At 39.7% G+C, this 20,000-nt stretch overlaps 1 protein-coding gene across 1 annotated transcript in view; it reads left to right on the top strand.

Annotated features, from left to right (window-relative positions):
• The first annotated feature begins 4,767 nt into the window (after positions 1-4,767).
• LOC126982022 (glutamate--cysteine ligase catalytic subunit-like) overlaps positions 4,768-20,000 on the top strand; it is a 46,450-nt gene continuing 31,217 nt past the window's right edge. The window contains exon 1 of the mRNA XM_050833742.1: positions 4,768-5,467. Within this exon, the coding sequence (XP_050689699.1) occupies positions 5,318-5,467 (150 nt within the window). The 5' untranslated portion in view covers positions 4,768-5,317. The remainder of the gene's footprint in view (positions 5,468-20,000) is intronic.

The following is a 20,000-nucleotide window of genomic DNA, read 5'->3' as shown; positions in this document are numbered from 1 at the left end:
GCTCTGTTGTGTAGATACTTGGACCACACACACACACACACACAGAGAGAGAGAGAGAGAGAGAGAGAGAGAGATTGTAAGGGAGAGTCATGCTGAGAATATCAATGAATTTTTCTCCCTCGCTCTCCCTCCCTCCCTCTATCTCCCTTACCTGGCTATACGGTGGAGGGGGGCGGGGAAAGGGTGTTAGGTAAGGTCCGAGTCATGGTTATGCTACCTGGGAAATGCATAGGTGGTGGTGGTGGTGGTGGTGGTGGTGGTGGTGATGGTGGTGGTGGTGATGGTGGTGGTGGTGGTTATTTTCTCAATATGTAGTATTTTATTTTTTTGCTTTTATTTAATTCGTCGTCTTTCTTAATTACTTTTCTCGTTATTTTCTTATTTTTTTATATATATGCTACACATTCTTTCTTTCTTTCTCTCTTTCTTAACTGTTACTCTGAATTATTTATTATTATTATTATTATCATTATCATTATCTTTATTATCATTGGTAGTAGTAGTAGTAGTAGTAGTAGTAGTAGTAATTGTAGTAGTAGTAGTAGTAATCGCTATTGTTATTGTTGTTATATATATATTGTTATTAATTTGACATTTACTTCAATATTTTTACCTCCTCGCGTGATGTAAGAATTCCTGATATCCGAGAAGTAGGAGGAGGAGGAGGAGGAGGACGTAGGAGGAGGAGGAGGAGGAGGAGGACGTAGGAGGAGGAGGAGGACGTAGTAGTAGTAGTAGTAGTAGGAGGAGGAGGAGGACGTAGGAGGAGGAGGAGGACGTAGGAGGAGGAGGAGGAAGAACTATGCAGGTGGTATTTGGTAACAGACAGACAGACAGACAGACAGACGGCAGTGTTACAAGCTCTGCCTTACTAAGACATTTCATTCATTACTAATTCAAAACACACGAAGAAGAAGAAGAAGAAGAAGAAGAAGGAAAAAATGTAAGAAGGAGGAGAAGAAGAAGAAAATGAACAAAAATAGAAGAAAAGAGTAGAAAAGAAAACAAGAAACTAGGTAGAAGAAATAAAAGAAGAAGAAGAAGAAGAAGAAAAAATAGAAGAAAACGAGAAGAAGGAGAAGAATACGAAGAAGAGAAAAAGGACAAGGAGAAGAAAAAGGGAAAGTAGAAAATAAGAAGAAAAAAGAAGGAAATAGAAAACAATAAGAAAAAAAGGAAACTGGAAATGATAAAAGAAAAGGAAGTAGAAAATAATAATAAGAAAAGAAAGGAGAGAAAAAGGAGAAAAGGACAATGACGAAGACAACAAAGAAGAAGAAGAAGAAAAATAAAAAGAAGAAAAGTAGAGCAAAAAAAAAGTACAACAAGAAAAAAAGTAGAAAAAAGTAAAAAAATAAAATAAAAAAAAGTGCAGGACAAGGAACTCGCAAATCTACCAACAACATTCCTTGCAATATATCCCCCCCCCCCCGCCCCTCTTCGCCCCCCATCACCCCCCCCCCATGCTAGTCTCTTCCCTCCTTTACTCTCCTTCCCCTTCTTCTTCCTCTTTATTCCCTCTTCTATTTCTTTCCTCTTTGCCTCTTATCCCTCCCCTCTTCCTCTCTATCTCTCCCCCCCCTCGCCCCCCTCGCCCCCCTCAACAGACCGGCTCACACCTGTACTAACCGGGTCTGCGTCACCTGTTCAACCCTTCACCTGTCTTTCCCGCTAATGCATTACCGGTGTGAGTGGGCCAGGTGTGTATTGATTAAGGGCCACACCTGTCCCCTCACGCCCTTAGCCCTCTTTCCCTCCTCTTCCTCCTCTTGTTTTGACCTCTTTGTTCTCTCTCTCTCTCTCTCTCTCTCTCTCTCTCTCTCTCTCTCTCTCTCTCTCTCTCTCTCTCTCTCTCTCTCTCTCTCTCTCTCTCTCTCTCATTCCTCTTACGTCATTTTTCCTTCTCTTTATTCTTTACTTCTCCTCTTCTCTCTCCTGTTCTTCCTCTTCTTCTCTTTTCTCCTCCTTTCTCTTTTCCATTCCCCTCTTTTCTTTCCTTTCCTTCCTTCCCTTTTTTTCTCTTCGTACTCTTTCTTCTCTTCTCTCTCCCATTCTTCCTCTTCTTCTCTTTTCTCCTCCTCTCTCTTCCTATTACCCTCTTTTCTTTCCTTCCCTTTTCCCTTTTCTCCCCTCGTTTTCCTTTTTTTTCTCCATTTTTTTCCCCAGGTGTGTATTGATTAAGGGCCTCACCTGTCCCCTCCTCGGTCCCTCGCCTACCTTTCACACCCTTAGCCTTGCCTGCGTGTCCCCTTCCCCTCCTCCTCTTCGTCCTTCTTCCTCCTCTTCCTCTTCTTTTTACCTCTTTATTCCCTCTTCTTTGTACCTCCTCTCTCCCGTCCTCACATAGCGTTCGTCTTTTCTTTTCCTTTATTCCGCTCTCCTTTTTACCTTCGCTCATTTCTCCTCTTCTGTTTTTATCCTCATTTTCCCCTCGTTTATTCATCTTTTTCTCTTTCCCCTCCTTTCCTTGTTTTTTCGCTCGTTTTTCCTCTTTTTCCCGTCCTTTCTTGTCCTTTTTCTGTTTTCTCTCTCTCTCTCTCTCTCTCTCTCTCTCTCTCTCTCTCTCTCTCTCTCTCTCTCTCTCTCTTTCCCCTCTTTTCCTTCTTTTTCCCTCGTTTTTCCTCTTTCCCGTCTTTTCTCCTCCTTTTTCTCTTTTTCTCTCTCTTTTTCTCTTTCCCCTCTATTCCTCCTTTTTTCCCTCGTTTCTCCTCTTTTTTTCCGTCCTTTCTCCTCCTTTTTCTGTTCTTTCTCTTTCTTTCTCTCTCTTTTTCCCTCCGTTTCTCCTCTTCTTTTTTTATCTTTTTTTTCCCTCTTGTAACTTCATCTTTTTTTCTTCCCTTCCTTTTCCTTCCCCTCTTAAAACATCCTTCTTCCCCTTCTTCTCTTTCTTCCCCTCCCCTTCCCTTCCTTTCCCTTCCCTTCCCTTCCTTTTCCTTCCCCTCTTAAAACATCCTTCTTCCCCTTCTTCTCTTTCTTCCCCTTCCCTTCCCTTCCTTTTCCTTCCCCTCTTAAATCATCCCTCTTCCCCTTCTCTCTCTCTTCCCCTTCCTTTCCCTTCCCTTCCTTTTCCTTCCCCTCTTAAACCATCCCTCTTCCCCTTCTCTCTCTCTTCCCCTTCCCTTCCCTTCCCTTCCTTTTCCTTCCCCTCTTAAATCATCCCTCTTCCCCTTCTCTCTCTCTCTTCCCCTTCCCTTCCCTTCCCTTCCATTCACCTAATATTAACTGCGTCCCAATTATTTTTTCCACTTCCTGTCCCTCCTCCTCCTCCTCCTCCTCTTCCTCTTCCTCCTCCTCAAGGTAACATTCTCGGCAGGTGATTATAAGGCTTTAATTAGAGATAGACAGGTGAGATTTGTATACCTGTCAGTAATATTTCTTTCTGTCACTTTTTTTGTTGTTGTTTTGTTGTTTTGTTATCAGTGTGTTGTTGTTTTTCTTGTTCTTTTTCATATTCCTGTTTTTTTTTTCTCATTTTCTTATTGTTTTTAATTTTACTTTTCTTCCTTTTATTTTTCGTCTTTTTTTTTTCTCGTTCATGTTTCATCTCGTTCTTGTTTTTCTTATTTCTTATTTTTATTTTCTTTTTCCTATTATTATTATTATTATTATTATTATTATTATTATTATTATTATTATTATTGTTATTATTATTATTATTATTATTATTATTATTTATTTTCATCTTGTTCTTCTTATTTTCATGTCTATTCTTCTTCCTCTTATTATTATTCCTTTTCTTCATCTTTTCATCATTTTTTTCATTGTTTCATCATTTCATTCATCATATTATTCACATTCACATAATTTCCACATTGTATCATTTATTTATTTATTTCATTTATTTTACTTATTTTTATTCTGCTCGATTTGTTGTTATTTACCTCGCATAAGAAGCTTTTTATATTCATCAGAGAGAGAGACGCCAAATTACCTTTAAACTCTCACGCATTAAAAAATAATACATAATTTATCTCACTGTAAAACTAATAGCGTGTGTGTGCATGTGTGGGGTGTGTGCATGTGTTTGTGTGTGTGTGTGCATGTGTGTGTGTGTGTGTGCATGTGTGCGTGTGTATGTATGTGTGTTGGAAAATTCGCCTCATCATCATTAACACACACACACACACACACACACACATTCTCGAATCACATATTTCGTCATTCTTAATCAATCACGTGTTTCAGTACTCTCTCTCTCTCTCTCTCTCTCTCTCTCTCTCTCTCTCTCTCTCTCTCTCTCTCTCTCTCTCTCTCTCTCTCTCTCCTTTGTTGTCTACTTGCAACAATAAACTATCAATCAATCTTTCTCTCTCATTATTAATACGACACAAAAATCTATACCAAGGACAATACATCAGAATTTTCATTAATGTGTGTGTGTGTGTGTACCTCAACCACCCTTGCAGACAGCCCCCTTCCCCTCCTGCTCCTCTTCCTTCCTCCTCCTCCCCCTCCTGCTCCTCTTCTTTCCTCCTCCTCCCCCTCCTGCTCCTCTTCCTTCCTCCTCCGCCTACTCCTCCCCCTCCTCCTCTTCCTTCCTCCTCCTCCTCCCAATGTGTCCCCGCTATTACTAACTTTAGGGGTCTTCAAGTTGCCAGACCCCCGCGCCCTTGCCCTCCTTCCCCGCCTCGCCCCCCCTCGTCCCCCGGCTGTCTGCGTCTGGCCCTCCCCCTCTGTCCCTTCCCCCGCACCCTCTCTGATGTAACATGACGCAGCAGCAGCAGCCCCAAACAGCACAGTAATCAGCGGGCTATAGTCATCGCCACACAGCACTCACCACCGCCTCCACCTCATCACCACACCTCCACAGCGTCCTCCACCCTCCCCTGCACACCTCCAAATCGTTGAGTTGCCGTTACTGTCGCTGGGACTCCGAGTTTTCTCTCACTTTTCGTTAGATAAAATCAATGCGGGAAGGCGGCTGGCATCGTGGCGTGAGGGGCGGAGCTTAGCGGTCTGCCCACGTGCTGGTCTGTCTGAGGCCTGCACACCGTAACTACAACACACACAACCTTGCCATCACGCACACGGGTTCTCAAGGCCTCCAACTACAAGCCTGCATGCACTAAACACCCCCGAACGCCTTAGTTACAGCGGGAAAATAGCGTGAAGAGAGGGGGCGGTGGCACCCTAGCGACCGACTACGCAGATGACAAGAAGAGCGGCAGCGGCGGACTCAGACTTCGAGTAGCGGCGAAGCGGTACGGAGGGAGCGCGAAGTCACCGGCAGCAGGGAGAGCCAGGACAGCAGGGAGCAGACAGTGACAGCAGGAGAGGAGAGCGTAGTGGTGGCTGTCTGTGTGCCTGTCAGTGCGCCATGGGTCTTCTGTCAGAGGGTACGCCGCTGTCCTGGCCGCAGACGAAACAGTTAGCGGACCACGTGAGGGAACATGGTATACGGCAATTCGTCAACCAGTACCACCAGCTCAAGGGCCGCCAGGGGGACTGCCTCAAGTGGGGGGACGAGGTGAGTGTTGCTGGTGATGACTGGGGTGATGACTAAGCTGCCTGGCACACACACAGACGGGGAGAGAGAGAGAGAGAGAGAGGGTGAGGGAGTGTGTTTGATAGCCAAGCACTCCGAGGTTGGCCCAGTCCTATCTCTCTTTGCTCTTCCTCCTCCTCCACTTTTTTCCTCCCCTTCCTTCGCCTTCATTTGCTTGTATCTCCTTCTCTTAGTTCTTCCCTGTGTTTTTCATCCTCCTCCTAAACTTCTTTCCTCCCCTTCTCCTTCATTTGCTTGTATCTCCTTCTCTTAGTTCTTCCCTGTGTTTTTCATCCTCCTCCTCCTAAACTTCTTTCCTCCCCTTCCTTCTCCTTCATTTGCTTGTATCTCCTTCTCTTAGTTCTTCTTCCCTGTGTTTTTCATCCTCCTCCTCCTAAACTTCTTTCCTCCCCTTCTCCTTCATTTGCTTGTATCTCCTTCTCTTAGTTCTTCCCTGTGTTTTTCATCCTCCTCCTCCTAAACTTCTTTCCTCCCCTTCTCCTTCATTTGCTTGTATCTCCTTCTCTTAGTTCTTCCCTGTGTTTTTCATCCTCCTCCTCCTAAACTTCTTTCCTCTCCTTCCTTTTCCTTCATTTGGTTGTATCTCCTTCTCTTCCTTCTTCTCTGTGTTTTTCTTCTCCTCCTCCTCCTTCAGATCTTATTCCTTCTCTCTTACTCTATGCTGACTTTCCTCCTCCTCCTCTTCTTCCTCCTCCTCCATTTGCTATATTATTCCTCCTTTTTCCTTCTCCTCTTAATTCTTTTCGTCTTTTATCTCTTCCTATTTTTATTATTCCTTTTTCTCGGTATCGTATGTCTCCTCCTCCTCTTCTTCCTCCTCCTCTTCTTCCATTTCATTCTACTTCTCTTCCTCCTCTTCCTCCTCCTCTTCTTCCTTTTCATTCTACTTCTCTTCCTCCTCTTCTTACTGTCCTCTTCCTCCTCCTCTTCTTCCATTTCATTCCTCTCTTCCTCCTCTTCTTACTGTTTCTCCTCTTCCTCCTCCTTTTCCTTCTTCCTCTCTCCAGCACCTGTCAGTCTATTTCTGCACACCTGCTTGCCTACACACACACACACACACACACACACAAGCACCACCAAATCAATGCAGTATCTCGATATCACGTGTTTTCCTATTTAAAGGTGCACCCACATACCTGTATACAAGCTCATTAACACATATATCTACCTGACACCTTAATTGGCAGGTACTTTCAGGTGTTCGGACGTAATTCAGGTGTTAGGAGCTATAAAGAATAAGGTGGTTTGGAGATGATGGTTAATTGGTCTGGGTTTAATCACTCGGTAGGAAGGAATTGGATGAGTGTTGCTAATTTGTTTTGCATTGTTTTACTTTATTGTTTTAGCTTTTTTACTGTTTTCTTTTGTTTTAATGTAGATTGGTTTGTGTTGTAGTGTTGCCAGGGAAGGTAAAGACTCCAGTGTGTTCGTTTTACATTATTTTTACTTGGTTTTATATTTTGTTTTGATGTTTTGAAAGAGAGAAGAGAAAGAATGGAGGAAAAGAAAGGAAATGGGATAAGATAGAAAGCACAAGATAGCATTAAAGAAAAAGATTAAGAAAAACGTGTAAATTATTACGGCAAAACTAAGGTATGGTTTGTGTTGCAGTGTTGCCAGGGAAGGGAAAGACCGCAGTGACCTTGTTTTACTTTGTTTTTCTTTTTGTTTTACTGATTTTTATGTTTAAGATGTAAGGTTTTGTGTTGCGAGTGTTGCCAGGGAAGAGAAATACCGCAGTGACCTCGTTTTCCTTGTTTTGCTTTGTTTTACTTTGTGTTTTACTGTTTTTTTTGTTTGTTTAAGATGTAAGGTTTTGTGTTGCAGTGTTGCCAGAAAAGGGAAATATTGCCGAGTTTGTTTTTCATTGTTTTACTTCGTTTTACTTTTTGTTTTACTGTTTTTTATGTTTAAGATGTAAGATTTTGTGTTGCAGTGTTGCCAGGGGAGATAAATACTGCAGTGACCTTATTTTTTTCATTGTTTTGCTTTTTGTGTTGATATTTCGAAGGTGAAGAGCCAGAATTTGTTTTGCAGTGTTGCCAGGGAAGGGAAATACTGCAGTTGGTTTATTGTTTTGTGTTGAGAAAGGAAACTATTGTGTTGTGTGTGTTGTCAAGTTAAGATAGGAAGGGATAGGAAATACAGTGTTGCATATTCTTGTGTTGCCAGGGAAGGGAATTACAGTAGTGAGGTAATTTTGTGTTGAGAATGCGAGGGAAAGCTTGTGTGTTGCGAGTGTTGCCAAATTAGTTAAATAGAAGGGGAAGGAAAGATAGTGTTACGAATTCTTGTGTTGCCAAGGAAGGGAAATACTGCAGTGAGGTAATTTTGCGTTGAGAATGAGAGGGGAAGCTTGTGTGTTGCGAGTGTTGCCAAGTTAATGATATAAGGGGAAAGGAAAGACAGTGTTACTTGATTCTTGTGTTGCCAGGATGGGAAAATACTGCAGTGAGGTAATTTTGTGTTGAGAATGCGAGGGAAAGCTTGTGTGTTGCGAGTGTTGCCAAATTAGTTATACAGAAGGGGAAGGAAAGACAGTGTTGCAAATTCTTGTGTTGCCAGGGAAGGGAAATACTGCAGTGAGCTAATTTTGTGTTGAGAATGAGAGGGAAAGCTTGTGTGTTGCGAGTGTTGCCAATTTAGCGATAAAAAAAAGGGTAAGGAAAGACAGTGTTGCATATTCTAGAGAGAGGAAAGGAGGAAGAAACGAAGGCAATGTGTTCTAGTTTGTGTTACTTCTTGTTGTTCAGTATATTTGTGTTTCTAGTGTTGCTCATTAAGGGAATAAGGGAAGGGAAGGGAGATTGTGTTGCCAGGCTAGTGTTTCAAAGAGGAGAGAGAAAGGGAAGAAAGGAAGGAAGGCAGGCAATGTGTTCTAGTTTGTGTTGCAGCTTGTTCAGCCTTGTGTTGCGTGTTAATAAAGGAAATAAGGGATGGGAAGGGAGATTGTGTTACCAGACTAGTATTCCAAAGAGGAGAGAGAGAGGGTGGGGAAGGAAGGCAATGTGTTCTAAGCTAATATTTTGTGTTGGTAATGTGTTGCAGAGAGAGAGAGAGAGAGAGAGAGAGAGAGTGATAAAATGAGTGAAAAATAAGAGGGGAAGGAAAGGAAGGATAGTGAGAGAATTAGGGAGAGAGATGGAATAGGAAGAAGGAAGAGGGAGAATAAGGAAGAGAGAGAAGGAGGAAAGGAAAGAAAGGAAAACGAAGGAAAGAAAAAAAGTGTTAGCGTTTTAAGGTCAGAGAGAGAGAGAGAGAGAGAGGGTGATAAAATAAGTGAAAAATAAAAAAATAGGAAGGGAAGGAAAGTGAGAGAAATAGGGAGAGAGTAGGAAACAAGGGAGAGAGATGGAATAGGAAGAAGGAAGAGGGAGAATAAGGAAGAGAGAAAAGGAGGAAAGGAAAGAAAGGAAAACGAAGGAAAGAAAAAAAAAGTGTTAGCGTTTTAAGGTCAGAGAGAGAGAGAGAGAGAGAGTTATGTAATCTTAATCTCTTGCGTAAAAAATGATAACGTTTTTTCATTTTTTTATTTATTTATTATTTATATATCTTATTTTCAAGAAAATTATTCGTTTGAGGAAAGGAAAAGGTGATAATTTAGCTTTTTATTGCTTTTTCGAATTCTCCAAAAAAATAAATAAATAAATAAAAGTAAATGAAAAGGAAGCGGATAATTTAACTTTTTTATTGCTTTTTCGAATTCTCCAAAAAAAAAAATGAAAATGAAGCGACTATTTTAACTTTTTTTTTTGCCTTTTCGAATTCTCCAAAAAAAAATAAAAATAAAAGGAAGCGACTATTTTAACTTTTTTCTTGCTTTTTCGAATTCTCCGAAAAAAAATATGAAAATGAAAAGGATGCGAATAATTTAACTTTTTTTCTTGCTTTTTCGAATTCGCCAAAAAATAAAAATAAAATAAAATAAAAAGATTGAGATTAGTTAAATATTTTTCTTGCTTTTTCGAATTCTCCTAAAGAAAATAAAAGAAAGGAAATGGGTTCAACTTTTTATTATATTCTTATTTTTTGTGTATCGAATTTTAGTGTTTATTATTTTTATTTTCATTTTTAAGGGAATGGAATGAGTGCGTGTGTGTGTGTGTGTGTGTGTGTGTGTGTGTGTGTGTGTGTGTGTGTGTGTGTGTGTGTGTAATTCACCTCTTCCTCTTCACCTGAATTAATATGTAGGTAAAAAAAATAAAAACAAGGCCACTTACACACACACACACACACACACACACACACACACACACGCACATTAGTAATTTATTATATATAATTTCATACATTTTCCGTTTTTTTATTTATTATATTTATTTTTTTATTTTTTTGGCTGAGGCTAGTGATTTCTCTCTCTCTCTCTCTCTCTCTCTCTCTCTCTCTCTCTCTCTCTCTCTCTCTCTCTCTCTCTCTCTGTCACGTGGGTAGTAATCTTTTGATAGTTACAATTACAACCAGAGAGAGAGAGAGAGAGAGAGACACACACACACCCACACACACACACACACACACACACAGGTTAATTGAAGGTTTCTGAGAGGTAAAAGAGAGAGAGAGAGACACACACACACACACACACATACACACAGGTTAATTGGAGGTTTCTGGGAGGTGAGAGAGAGAGAGAGAGAGAGAGAGAGAGAGGATAAAGTCACCTTCCTCCTTCCAACCCTCTCTCTCTCTCTCTCTCTCTCTGTCAGGAATTTCATTAAAACTTTCGTATTTTGTTTTATTTTATTGCAAGAGTTTGTTGGAAATAGATATGAACTTTATTATTATTATTATTATTATTATTATTATTATTATTGTTATTATTATTTTTATTATTATTATTTTTATTATTATTATTATTGTGCTTCGTTCTTCCTCTTATTCATTTCCTTTTTTTTTCTCTGACCTTTTCCTTCCTGTTTGTCTTCCTTTCTTCCTTCCTTCCTTCCTTCTCTCCTTCCTTCCTTCCTTCCTTCCTTCCTTTTCAATTCTTTCTTCTCTTTTTTTTCCTTCCTTCCTTCCTTCCTTTTCAATTCTTTCTTTCTTCTCTTTTTTTTCCTTCCTTCCTTTCTTCCTTCCTTTTCAATTCTTTCTTTCTTCTTTTTTTCCCTTCCTTCCTTCCTTCCTTCCATTTCAATTCTTTCTTCTCTTTTTTTCCTTCCTTCCTTTCTTCCTTCCTTTTCAATTCTTTTCTGTTTTTTTTTCCTTCCTTCCTTCCTTCCTTCCTTTTCAATTCTTTCTTCTCTATTTTTTTCCTTCCTTCCTTCCTTCCTCTCTCTTTCCTCCTCAGGTTTACCTTCCTTCCGTTTTCTTTAATTAATTTTTCTCAACTTTTCTCTTCTTTTTTCCTCCCTCCTCCTCCTCCTCCTCCTCCTCCTTCCTTCCTTCCTTTCTAACCTTTTCTTCTTCCTCAATTATTCTCTCCTCCACTCTTACCTCCTCCCTATGTACTCTTCCTCCTCCTCCTCCTCCTCCTCCTCCTCTTCCTTTATAACCTTTTCTTCTTCCTCTATTATTCTTTCCTCCACTCTAACCTTCTCCCTACGTCCTCCTCCTCCTCCTCCTCCTCCTCTTCATCGGAGTCGCCGGGAACGCCCTTCAGCTTCATCGTCCTTTGAAGGGGATAGCTACGAGGAGGAGGAGGAGGAGGAGGAGGAAGAGGAGGAAGGGGGGAGGAGGGGAAAGCGCTGCGTCAAAAGTCTCTCTCTCTCTCTCTCTCTCTCTCTCTCTCTCTCTCTCTCTCTCTCTCTCTCTCTCTCTCTGGGTACGTAAAAAACAGTAAAATTGATAAAAAAAGTTAAATAATGATAAAGATAAGATAAAGATAATGTGAGAGAGGAAATCCTTTACTTAACTTTATCTTGTGTGGGAATTAACTTACTATCTTATTTATTTTTATTATGTATTATTATTATTTTTTTTCTTTCTTATATTAATACACGTTCTTTTTCTTTCTTTCTTTCTTTCTTTACTTATCTCTATCTTTCTTTTTTCTTCCTCACTTTCTTATTTTCTTTCTCCTTCTCTTTTTCTTTTTCTTTTTTCTTTCTTATATATACTACTAAACGTTCTTTCTTTACTTTATCTTATCTTATCTTTCTTTTTTCTTCCTCATTTTCTCATTCTCTTTCTCCTCTTTCTTTTCCTTTTCCTTTTTTTTCTTTCTTAAATATACTACTATTCTTTCTTTCTTTCTTTCTTTCTTTCTTTCTTTACTGTTACTTTATCTTATCTTTCTTTTTCTTCCCCATTTTCTTATTCTCTCTCCTTCTCTTTCTTTTTCCTTTTTTTTTTACTCCGTTTTTTTTCGTTTTTTTCTCTTCCTTTCTTTCTATCTTCCTCTTTCTCTGTCTCCTTTTTCTTTTTTTCTCCTTTATTTTCTTTCCTTTTCCTTCATCGGCCTTGTTCTTTTTTCCTTCCTTCATCTTTAATCTTTTTCTTCTTCCTCTTCATTCCTTCTTTATTTTTCTTTCTTCTTTCCTTTTACTTTTTCTTTGATCTTTATTTATTTCTTCGTTTTTCTTATTTCTCTCTCTCTCTCTCTCTCTCTCTCTCTCTCTCTCTCTCTCTCTCTCTCTCTCTCTCTCTCTTCTTTTTTTCTCCTTTATTTTCTTCCTTCTTTCTCTTTTCTGTCCTTTCTTTTTTTCTTCCTCTTCATTTTTCCTTCTTTTTCCTTTTCTTCCTTTTTTCCTATTTCCTTCCTTCCTTCCTATTTCTTCTTCTTTCCCTTTCACTTCCGACACGACACTTGACCGAGTTACCAAATCCAGGCCATCGATTTTTCATTTGTCTGTCTCTCTGTCTGTCTGTGTCTCTCTCTCTCTCCCTTGTTTTAATTTTCCTCTCTGTTCATTTTAATCTTTGTCTATTACCGTTTTCTTTTTCCTTTGTTTCTCTTCCTCTTTTTTTCGTTCTCTCTCTCTCTCTCTCTCTCTCTCTCTCTCTCTCTCTCTCTCTCTCTCTCTCTCTCTCTCTCTCTCTCTCTCTCTCTCTCTCTCTCTCTCTCTCTCTCTCTCTCTCTCTTGTTTTAATTTCCTTCTCTGTTCATTTTAATCTTTGTCTGTTACCGTTATCCTTTTCCTTTGTTTCTCTTCCTCTTTCTCTTTTTTTCGTTCTCTCTCTCTCTCTCTCTCTCTCTCTCTCTCTCTCTCTCTCTCTCTCTCTCTAGTTATAATTTTCTTCTCTGTTCATTTTAATCTTTCTCGTTTCTTTCTCTTCCTTTTTGTCTTTTTTTTTCGTTTTCTTCTCTGTCTTTCTCTTTCTCCTTCTCTCTCTCTCTTTGTCTCCTTTTCCTTGTTTTAATTTCCTTCTCTTCTCCCTTTTCTTTCTCTTTTTCCCTTTCTCTGTCTTTCTTAATTTGTCTTCTATCTTTTTCTTCCTTCTGTTAATATGGACTTTCTTGCTCTCCTTTTCTCCTTATTTTTATCTATTTTATTCTTCGTTTAATTATTTTTATTTTTATTGTAATGCTTTTCTTTACTTATTTTCCTTATTTTTTTCTTTTCCTCTCTCCTTCCCTTCTTTGTCATTTTCCTCGTCTGTCTTTCTTCCTTTCTTTTTCTTTCCTTAATTTCTTCTATTAATCCATTTTTTTTCTTTATTTCTATCTTTTAATTATGTCCTTTGCTTTCATTCTTTATGCTGTTTAAAATGGATATGGTATACTAACATTACTTCAATTAGGCATATATATCACTACTACTACTACTACTACTACTACAACTACTATTACTACTACTACTACTACTACTACTGCTACTACTACTACTACTACTACTACTACTACTACTACTACTGTGACCACGTAGACATGCTATTATAAGTAACATCCTTCCGTCCGTCTCTTCTGTGGCTTCTAAGAATATATGGGGAGAGAGAGAGAGAGAGAGAGAGCGCACCCATTTACTTTTATTTATTTTCTTCTCGTTCTTTCATTCTTTTTTTTCTTTTATTTATTTCTTCTTCTTCTTCTTCTTCTTCTTCTTCTTCCTACTACTACTACTACTACTACTACTACTACTACTACTACTACTACTACTACTATTATTACTACTACTACTGCAATATCGAGCGAATGAATGAGTTAGGAGAAAAATGTTGAAAAATAAGTCGCAGGTCTGGAATGTCGATTAATCATGTTTGAGTGTTATAAAATACGTCGCAGGGAAAGGAATTCGTGGCAGTAGTGATATAGTTCTTGTTGTTATTGTTGTTGTTGTTACTCTTTCTGACGCATTGCGGATTTGTTTACACCCACGAGAAGATAAGTTTTTTAGGGGCCTTGGCTGGGAGGTTTTTATTGGGGCAGTGCGGAGGATGGGAGCGGCAAGGGGACGGAAGGAAGGAAGGGAGGGAGGGAGGATTGGAGAGAAAGGTTGAGGATGGGAGCGGATAGGGGAAGGAAGGAAGGAAGGAAGGAGGGATTGGAGAGAGAGGTTGAGGATGGAAGAAGAAAGGAGAGGGAAGGAAGGAAGGAAGGAAGAAGGGATTGTAGAAGAGTGAGGAATGGAGAAGGAAGGAAGGAAGGAAGAATGGATTGAGAGAGAGGTTGAGGAAGGGAACGGAAGAGAGAAGGAAGGAAGGAGGGATTGGAGAGAAAGGTTGAGGATGGGAGAAAAAAGGGGAAGGAAGGAAGGAAGGAAGGATTGGAGAGAGAGGTTGAGGATGAGAGAAGAAAGGGGAAGGAAGGAAGGATTGGAGAGAGGTTGATGATGGAAGGGAGTTTGGTGTTTTCTTTTATTTTCTTAACTTTTTTTTCTCCGTTCTTTTCATTCACTTTCCTCTACTTCCTTTTCTTTTCCTTTACTTTCTTTAACATCGTCCATTCCTTTCTTTTCCCTATTTTTTGCCTTTTTTTCTATTATTTTCCTTTTCCTTTCCTTTTTTTTCTTTATCTTTTTGCTTGACCTTTTCCTTCCTTCCTTTTCCTTGTTTTGTTTCTTCCGTTTCTTCCTTCCTTCCTCAAATCCTTCTGTATTTTTCTCCACCTATCTTTCCTTCCTTCCTTTCTTTCTTTCTTTCTTTCTTTCTTTCTTTACCTATTCCTCTCTTACATCTTCTAATTTCTTTCTTTCTTCATCTTTCTTATCCATTCTTTTCCATTTCCCTCTTTTTTAACAATCATTTACGTTCTTATTCTTTACTTTTCCTTATCTTTTTACCTCTCCTTCCTTCCTTCCTTCCTTCCATTCTTCCTTTCCTCCTTCACCCCCTTCCTTCCTTCCTTCCTTCCATCCTTCATCCCCTTCCATCCTTCCTTCCTACATTCCATCCTTCCTACCTTCCGTCCTTCATCCCCTTCCTTCCTCCCTTCCTTCCCTCCTTCACCCCCCCTTCCTTCCTTCCTTCCTATATTCCATCCTTCCTTCCTTCCTTCCATCCTTCATCCCCTTCCTTCCTTCCTACATTCCATCCTTCACCCCCTTCCTTCCTTCCTTCTTTCACCCCCTTCCTACATACCCCTCACAGACCGGGTTCGAATCCCAGCCAGCTTGCACTAATAAGGAAAAGGGAACGATTCTTGCATCTAAATCTACGCGCTGTATAGTAAGCACCCACAACGCCTCCCTCGTAGCTATTAATACTACTAGGCGGGTTGGAAATAGTAACTAACCACGCTTTCAGGAGGAGGAGGAAGAGAAGGAAGAGGAGGAGGAGGAGGAGGTCAATCGTGCCAAGAAACATAGTAACAGTGAAAATGAGTGTTATGAAATAGATATAAATAGATAGATAGATAGATAGAGATAGAGATAGAAAATGGGAAGAGGAAATAGAGGTAAAGGAAAGGAAGGAAAGAATTGAAGGAGGGAGATAAGGGAAGAGAGAGAAATAGATAGATAGATCGATAGATAGATAGAGAAAGAAGATGGGAAGAGGAAATTGAGATCAAGGAAAGGAAGGAAAGAATTGGAGAGAGAGAGAGAGAGAGAGAGAGAGAGAGAGAGAGAGAGAGAGGAAAAGAGCAAGGTGATAGGGTGCATTCTCTCTCTCTCTCTCTCTCTCTCTCTCTCTCTCTCTCTCCCTAGGTTGGAGTTTTAATAGCCCACTCGATCACGCGGGCGTGAGAGAGAGAGAGAGAGAGAGAGAGAGAGAGAGTAACAGGTAAGTTCGTAAACCTAATTAACTAAAACGACTCAGGTAGTTTATAGCAGACTCACCTTTCCTTTTATTTTTTATATTTTTTTCACTTTTAGCTAATTGAAAATACCTGGGCCAGACGATTTCTCATTATCTCCTAATTAACTGAACCCTCATTCCTCATTATCATTCTCCATCATTATTATGGGAAGATGATGAATTATGAAGATGTATATAAAAAACACACTCATGAAGGGTCTTATTGCAAGCTCTCCCTCCCTCGGCCATTTCCTTGACGTCAATTCCAACACTTTGTCAGCCAGGCGCCTTTCCCTAACAAGCTTTCCATGAATCACTTTTTCAGGCTAATGGTTATATATCCTACTCATTATTTCCTTCTGAACATGAATTTGACATTATATCTCTTGGTCTCGACGCCCGTATCACAAATTCTCCCATCCTCGGCCATTCCCTTGAGGTCAGTTCCAATACTATCAATCAGCGCCCTACAGTGTTAATGGCTACACCTAACTCATTAATATCCTCTAACCATGAATTTGCCTTTTTATCTTATGTGTTTAGGTCCCCATCACAAGCTCTCCCTTCCTCGGCCATCCCCTTGACGTCATTTCCAACACTATCAGTTAGCCAGGCGCCTTTCCCTAACAAGCTTTCCATGAACCACTTTTTCAGGCTAATGGTTATATATCCTACTCATTATTTCCTTCTGAACATGAATTTGACATTATATCTCTTGTTTCTACGCCCGTATCACAAATTCTCCCATCCTCGGCCATTCCCTTGAGGTCAGTTCCAATACTATCAGTCAGCGCCCTGCAGTGTTAATGGCTACACCTAACTCATTAACATCCTCTAACCATGAATTTGGCTTTTTATCTTTTGTGTTTAGGTCCCTATCACAAGCTCTTCCTTCCTCGGCCATTCCCTTGAGGTCAGTTCCAATACTATCAGTTAGCGCCCTGCAGTGTTAATGGCTACACCTAACTCATTAACATCCTCTAACCATGAATTTGGCTTTTTATCTTTTGTGTTTGGATCCCTATCACAAGCTCTCCCTTCCTCGGCCATTCCCTTGAGGTCAGTTCCAATACTATCAGTCAGCACCCTACAGTGTTAATGGCTACACCTAACTCATTAATATCCTCTAACCATGAATTTGCCTTTTTATCTTATGTGTTTGGATCCCTATCACAAGCTCTCCCTTCCTCGGCCATTCCCTTGAGGTCAGTTCCAATACTATCAATCAGCGCCCTGCAGTGTTAATGGCTACACCTAACTCATTAACATCCTCTAACCATGAATTTGGCTTTTTATCTTGTGTGTTTAGGTCCCCATCACAAGCTCATCCTTCCTCGGCCATTCCCTTGAGGTCAGTTCCAACACTATCAGTCAGCGCTCTACAGTGTTAATGGCTACACCTAACTCATTAATATCCTCTAACCATGAATTTGGCTTTTTATCTTATGTGTTTAGGTCCCCATCACAAGCTCTCCCTTCCTCGGCCATTCCCTTGAGGTCAGTTCCAACACTATCAGTCAGCGCCGTACAGTGTTAATGGCTACACCTAACTCATTAATATCCTCTAACCATGAATTTGGCTTTTTATCTTATGTGTTTAGGTCCCTATCACAAGCTCTCCCTTCCTCGGCCATCCCCTTGAGGTCATTTCCAACACTATCAGTCAGCGCCCTGCAGTGTTAATGGCTACACCTAACTCATTAACATCCTCTAACCATGAATTTGGCTTTTTATCTTGTGTGTTTAGGTCCCCATCACAAGCTCTCCCTTCCTCGGCCATTCCCTTGAGGTCAGTTCCAACACTATCAGTCAGCGCCCTACAGTGTTAATGGCTACACCTAACTCATTAACATCCTCTAACCATGAATTTGGCTTTTTATCTTGTGTGTTTAGGTCCCCATCACAAGCTCTCCCTTCCTCGGCCATTCCCTTGAGGTCATTTCCAAAACTTCAGTCAGCGCCGTTTCCTACAAGCTTTCCATGAACCACTTTTACGGGTTCATTGCCACGCCCAACACAGTATTGCCTCTCAGTATACAGCAAACCAGTAGAGCTTCACTTTTACGAACCCGTTGGGGGAAGAGAGTGACGTTATTTTGGGGTAATCCGTTATATGCGAGGGATCCGAACTCTTGGTATATAACGAACTGTGCGTTATATGAGCTGAAAGTTTGCAACCTTTTCTCTCCTTTCTCCTTCCTGTACTTATTCTTCCTCTTTCCTCTCCCCGTTTTGCTCCTGTTTTCTCCCTCCTTTTCCTTCTCTTCCTTTCTTTTCCACTCCTCCCTTTTTTTCATTCCACATTTTTTCTCGTTTCCTCTCCCTTCCTTTTTTTCTCCTTTCTCCTTCTTGTTCTTATTCTCCATCTTCCTCGCCCTCCTTTCTTCTTCCTTTCCTCCTTTTAATTTACGTACAAGTAGTTTGATATGAACGATGTGGGGTTTGAGGAAGACGGAAGATGTTAGTTTTTGAGATGGCATAAAATAGCCTACTCGCATCTTAATTGTATTGCTGAAAGATTATATGATAGGGTCGTACAAGTAATTTGATATGAACGATGTGGGTTTGAGGAAGACGGAAAGAAGTTGGTTTTTGAGATGGCATAATATAGCCTAATCGCATCTTAATTGTATTGCTGAAAGATTATATGATAGGGTCGTACAAGTAATTTGATATGAACGATGTGGGGTTTGAGGAAGACGGAAAGAAATTAGTTTTTGAGATGGCATAATATAGCCTACTCGCATCTTAATTGTATTACTAAAAGATTATATGATAGGGTCGTACAAGTAATTTGATATGAACGATGTGGGTTTGAGGAAGACGGAAGATGTTAGTTTTTGAGATGGCATAATATAGCCTACTCGCATCTTAATTGTATTACTAAAAGAGTATGTGATAGGGTCATTTGTATATAGGAATGGCAGTTTTAGGGGCTTATTATAGTCGTTCGTTTAATTAGCAAGGTAATGGCCGGGGAGCTAAAATGACGCGGGTTTGTGATTTTTTTTTTATACAGCAAAGGAGACAGTTGAAGGGCGTAGAGAAAAATATATAAAAAAAAAGCCCACTGCTCCTGAATAGAAGTCAAAGGAGTGTCCAAAAAGAGAGGTCAATTTCGGGAGGAGAGGTGTCGTAATTATTATACTCGCATCTTAATTGTATTACTGAAAGAGTATGTGATAGGGTCATTTGTATACAAGAATGGCAGTTTAAGGGGCTTATTATAGCCATTTGTATAATTAGCAAGGTAATGGCCGGGGAGCTAAAATGACGCGGGTTTGTGATTTTATTCTTTTTACAGCAAAGGAGACAGTTGAAGGGCGTAGAGAAAAATATTAAAAAAAAAAGTCCACTGCTCCTGAATAGAAGTCAAAGGAGTGTCCAAAAAGAGAGGTCAATTTCGGGAGGTGTCCTAATTATTATACTCGCATCTTAATTGTATTGCTGAAAGAGTATGTGATAGGGTCATTTGTATATAAGAATGGCAGTTTTAGGGGCTCATTATAGTCATTCGTTTAATTAGGAAGGTAATGGCCGGGGAGCTAAAATTATGGGTTTGTGATGGCAGACATTAAACTTCTGAAGGGCTTGACGTCACCGCACTCTTTATTAATAGCCTAGCATCGTATACACTGTCATTTGTTTAACAGGGTCATTTAAACGCTATTTTTGTACCCTTTAATAGTTTTTTTTTGTGTTTTACTGTGTCGTTTTTTATCCTTTGTTTCTGTTTGACGTCACTTCTTCATTTTCGTTAATACTGATAGCCTAGTTTCGTTTTTTTGTCATTTTATCTTATAGGGTCATTTCCATGTTATTTTTTTCACCCTATAACAGTTTTTCGTGGTTGTTTTGTTTAACGTTACCAGGAGACTACTTTCTAGTTTATGTTAATAGCCTAATCTTCGTTATTTTGTCCCTTCTTTGCTTTCTACCTTTTTTTCCATATTTTTCTTCTTCCTTTCCTTCCTTTCCTTCTCCCTTTTAACTTTTCTTTCCTTCCTTTTTATTCTTTTTCCCATATTTTCCCTCCTTCGCGTCTTTCTTTCCACCTACATCATCCTCCACCTCCTCCTCCTCTAATATATTTTTTTTCTTTAATTTCTTGTTTTCTTATCATTATTATTATTATCGTTATTTCACATTCTCCCTGTTTACTTATTTGTTTATTCCTCATTCTTTGTTTATATGTTGTTTTCTGAGTATAGTCTATATCTATCTTTATTCTTTATCTTTATTTCTTGATCCATGTGTTTCTTGTTTGTTATTTTCCCTCATAAGTGTGTGTTTATCTTTCATTATTTCTTCTTTCATTGTGCATTCCTTCCTACCATTGTATCTTTTTAGTTTCATGGTGCTCTCTACACATGTATTAATAGTT

Source organism: Eriocheir sinensis, chromosome 50, assembly GCF_024679095.1.
Source record: "Eriocheir sinensis breed Jianghai 21 chromosome 50, ASM2467909v1, whole genome shotgun sequence".
Lineage (NCBI taxonomy): Eukaryota > Metazoa > Arthropoda > Malacostraca > Decapoda > Varunidae > Eriocheir > Eriocheir sinensis.
This window is presented reverse-complemented; position numbering and strand designations above follow the sequence as displayed.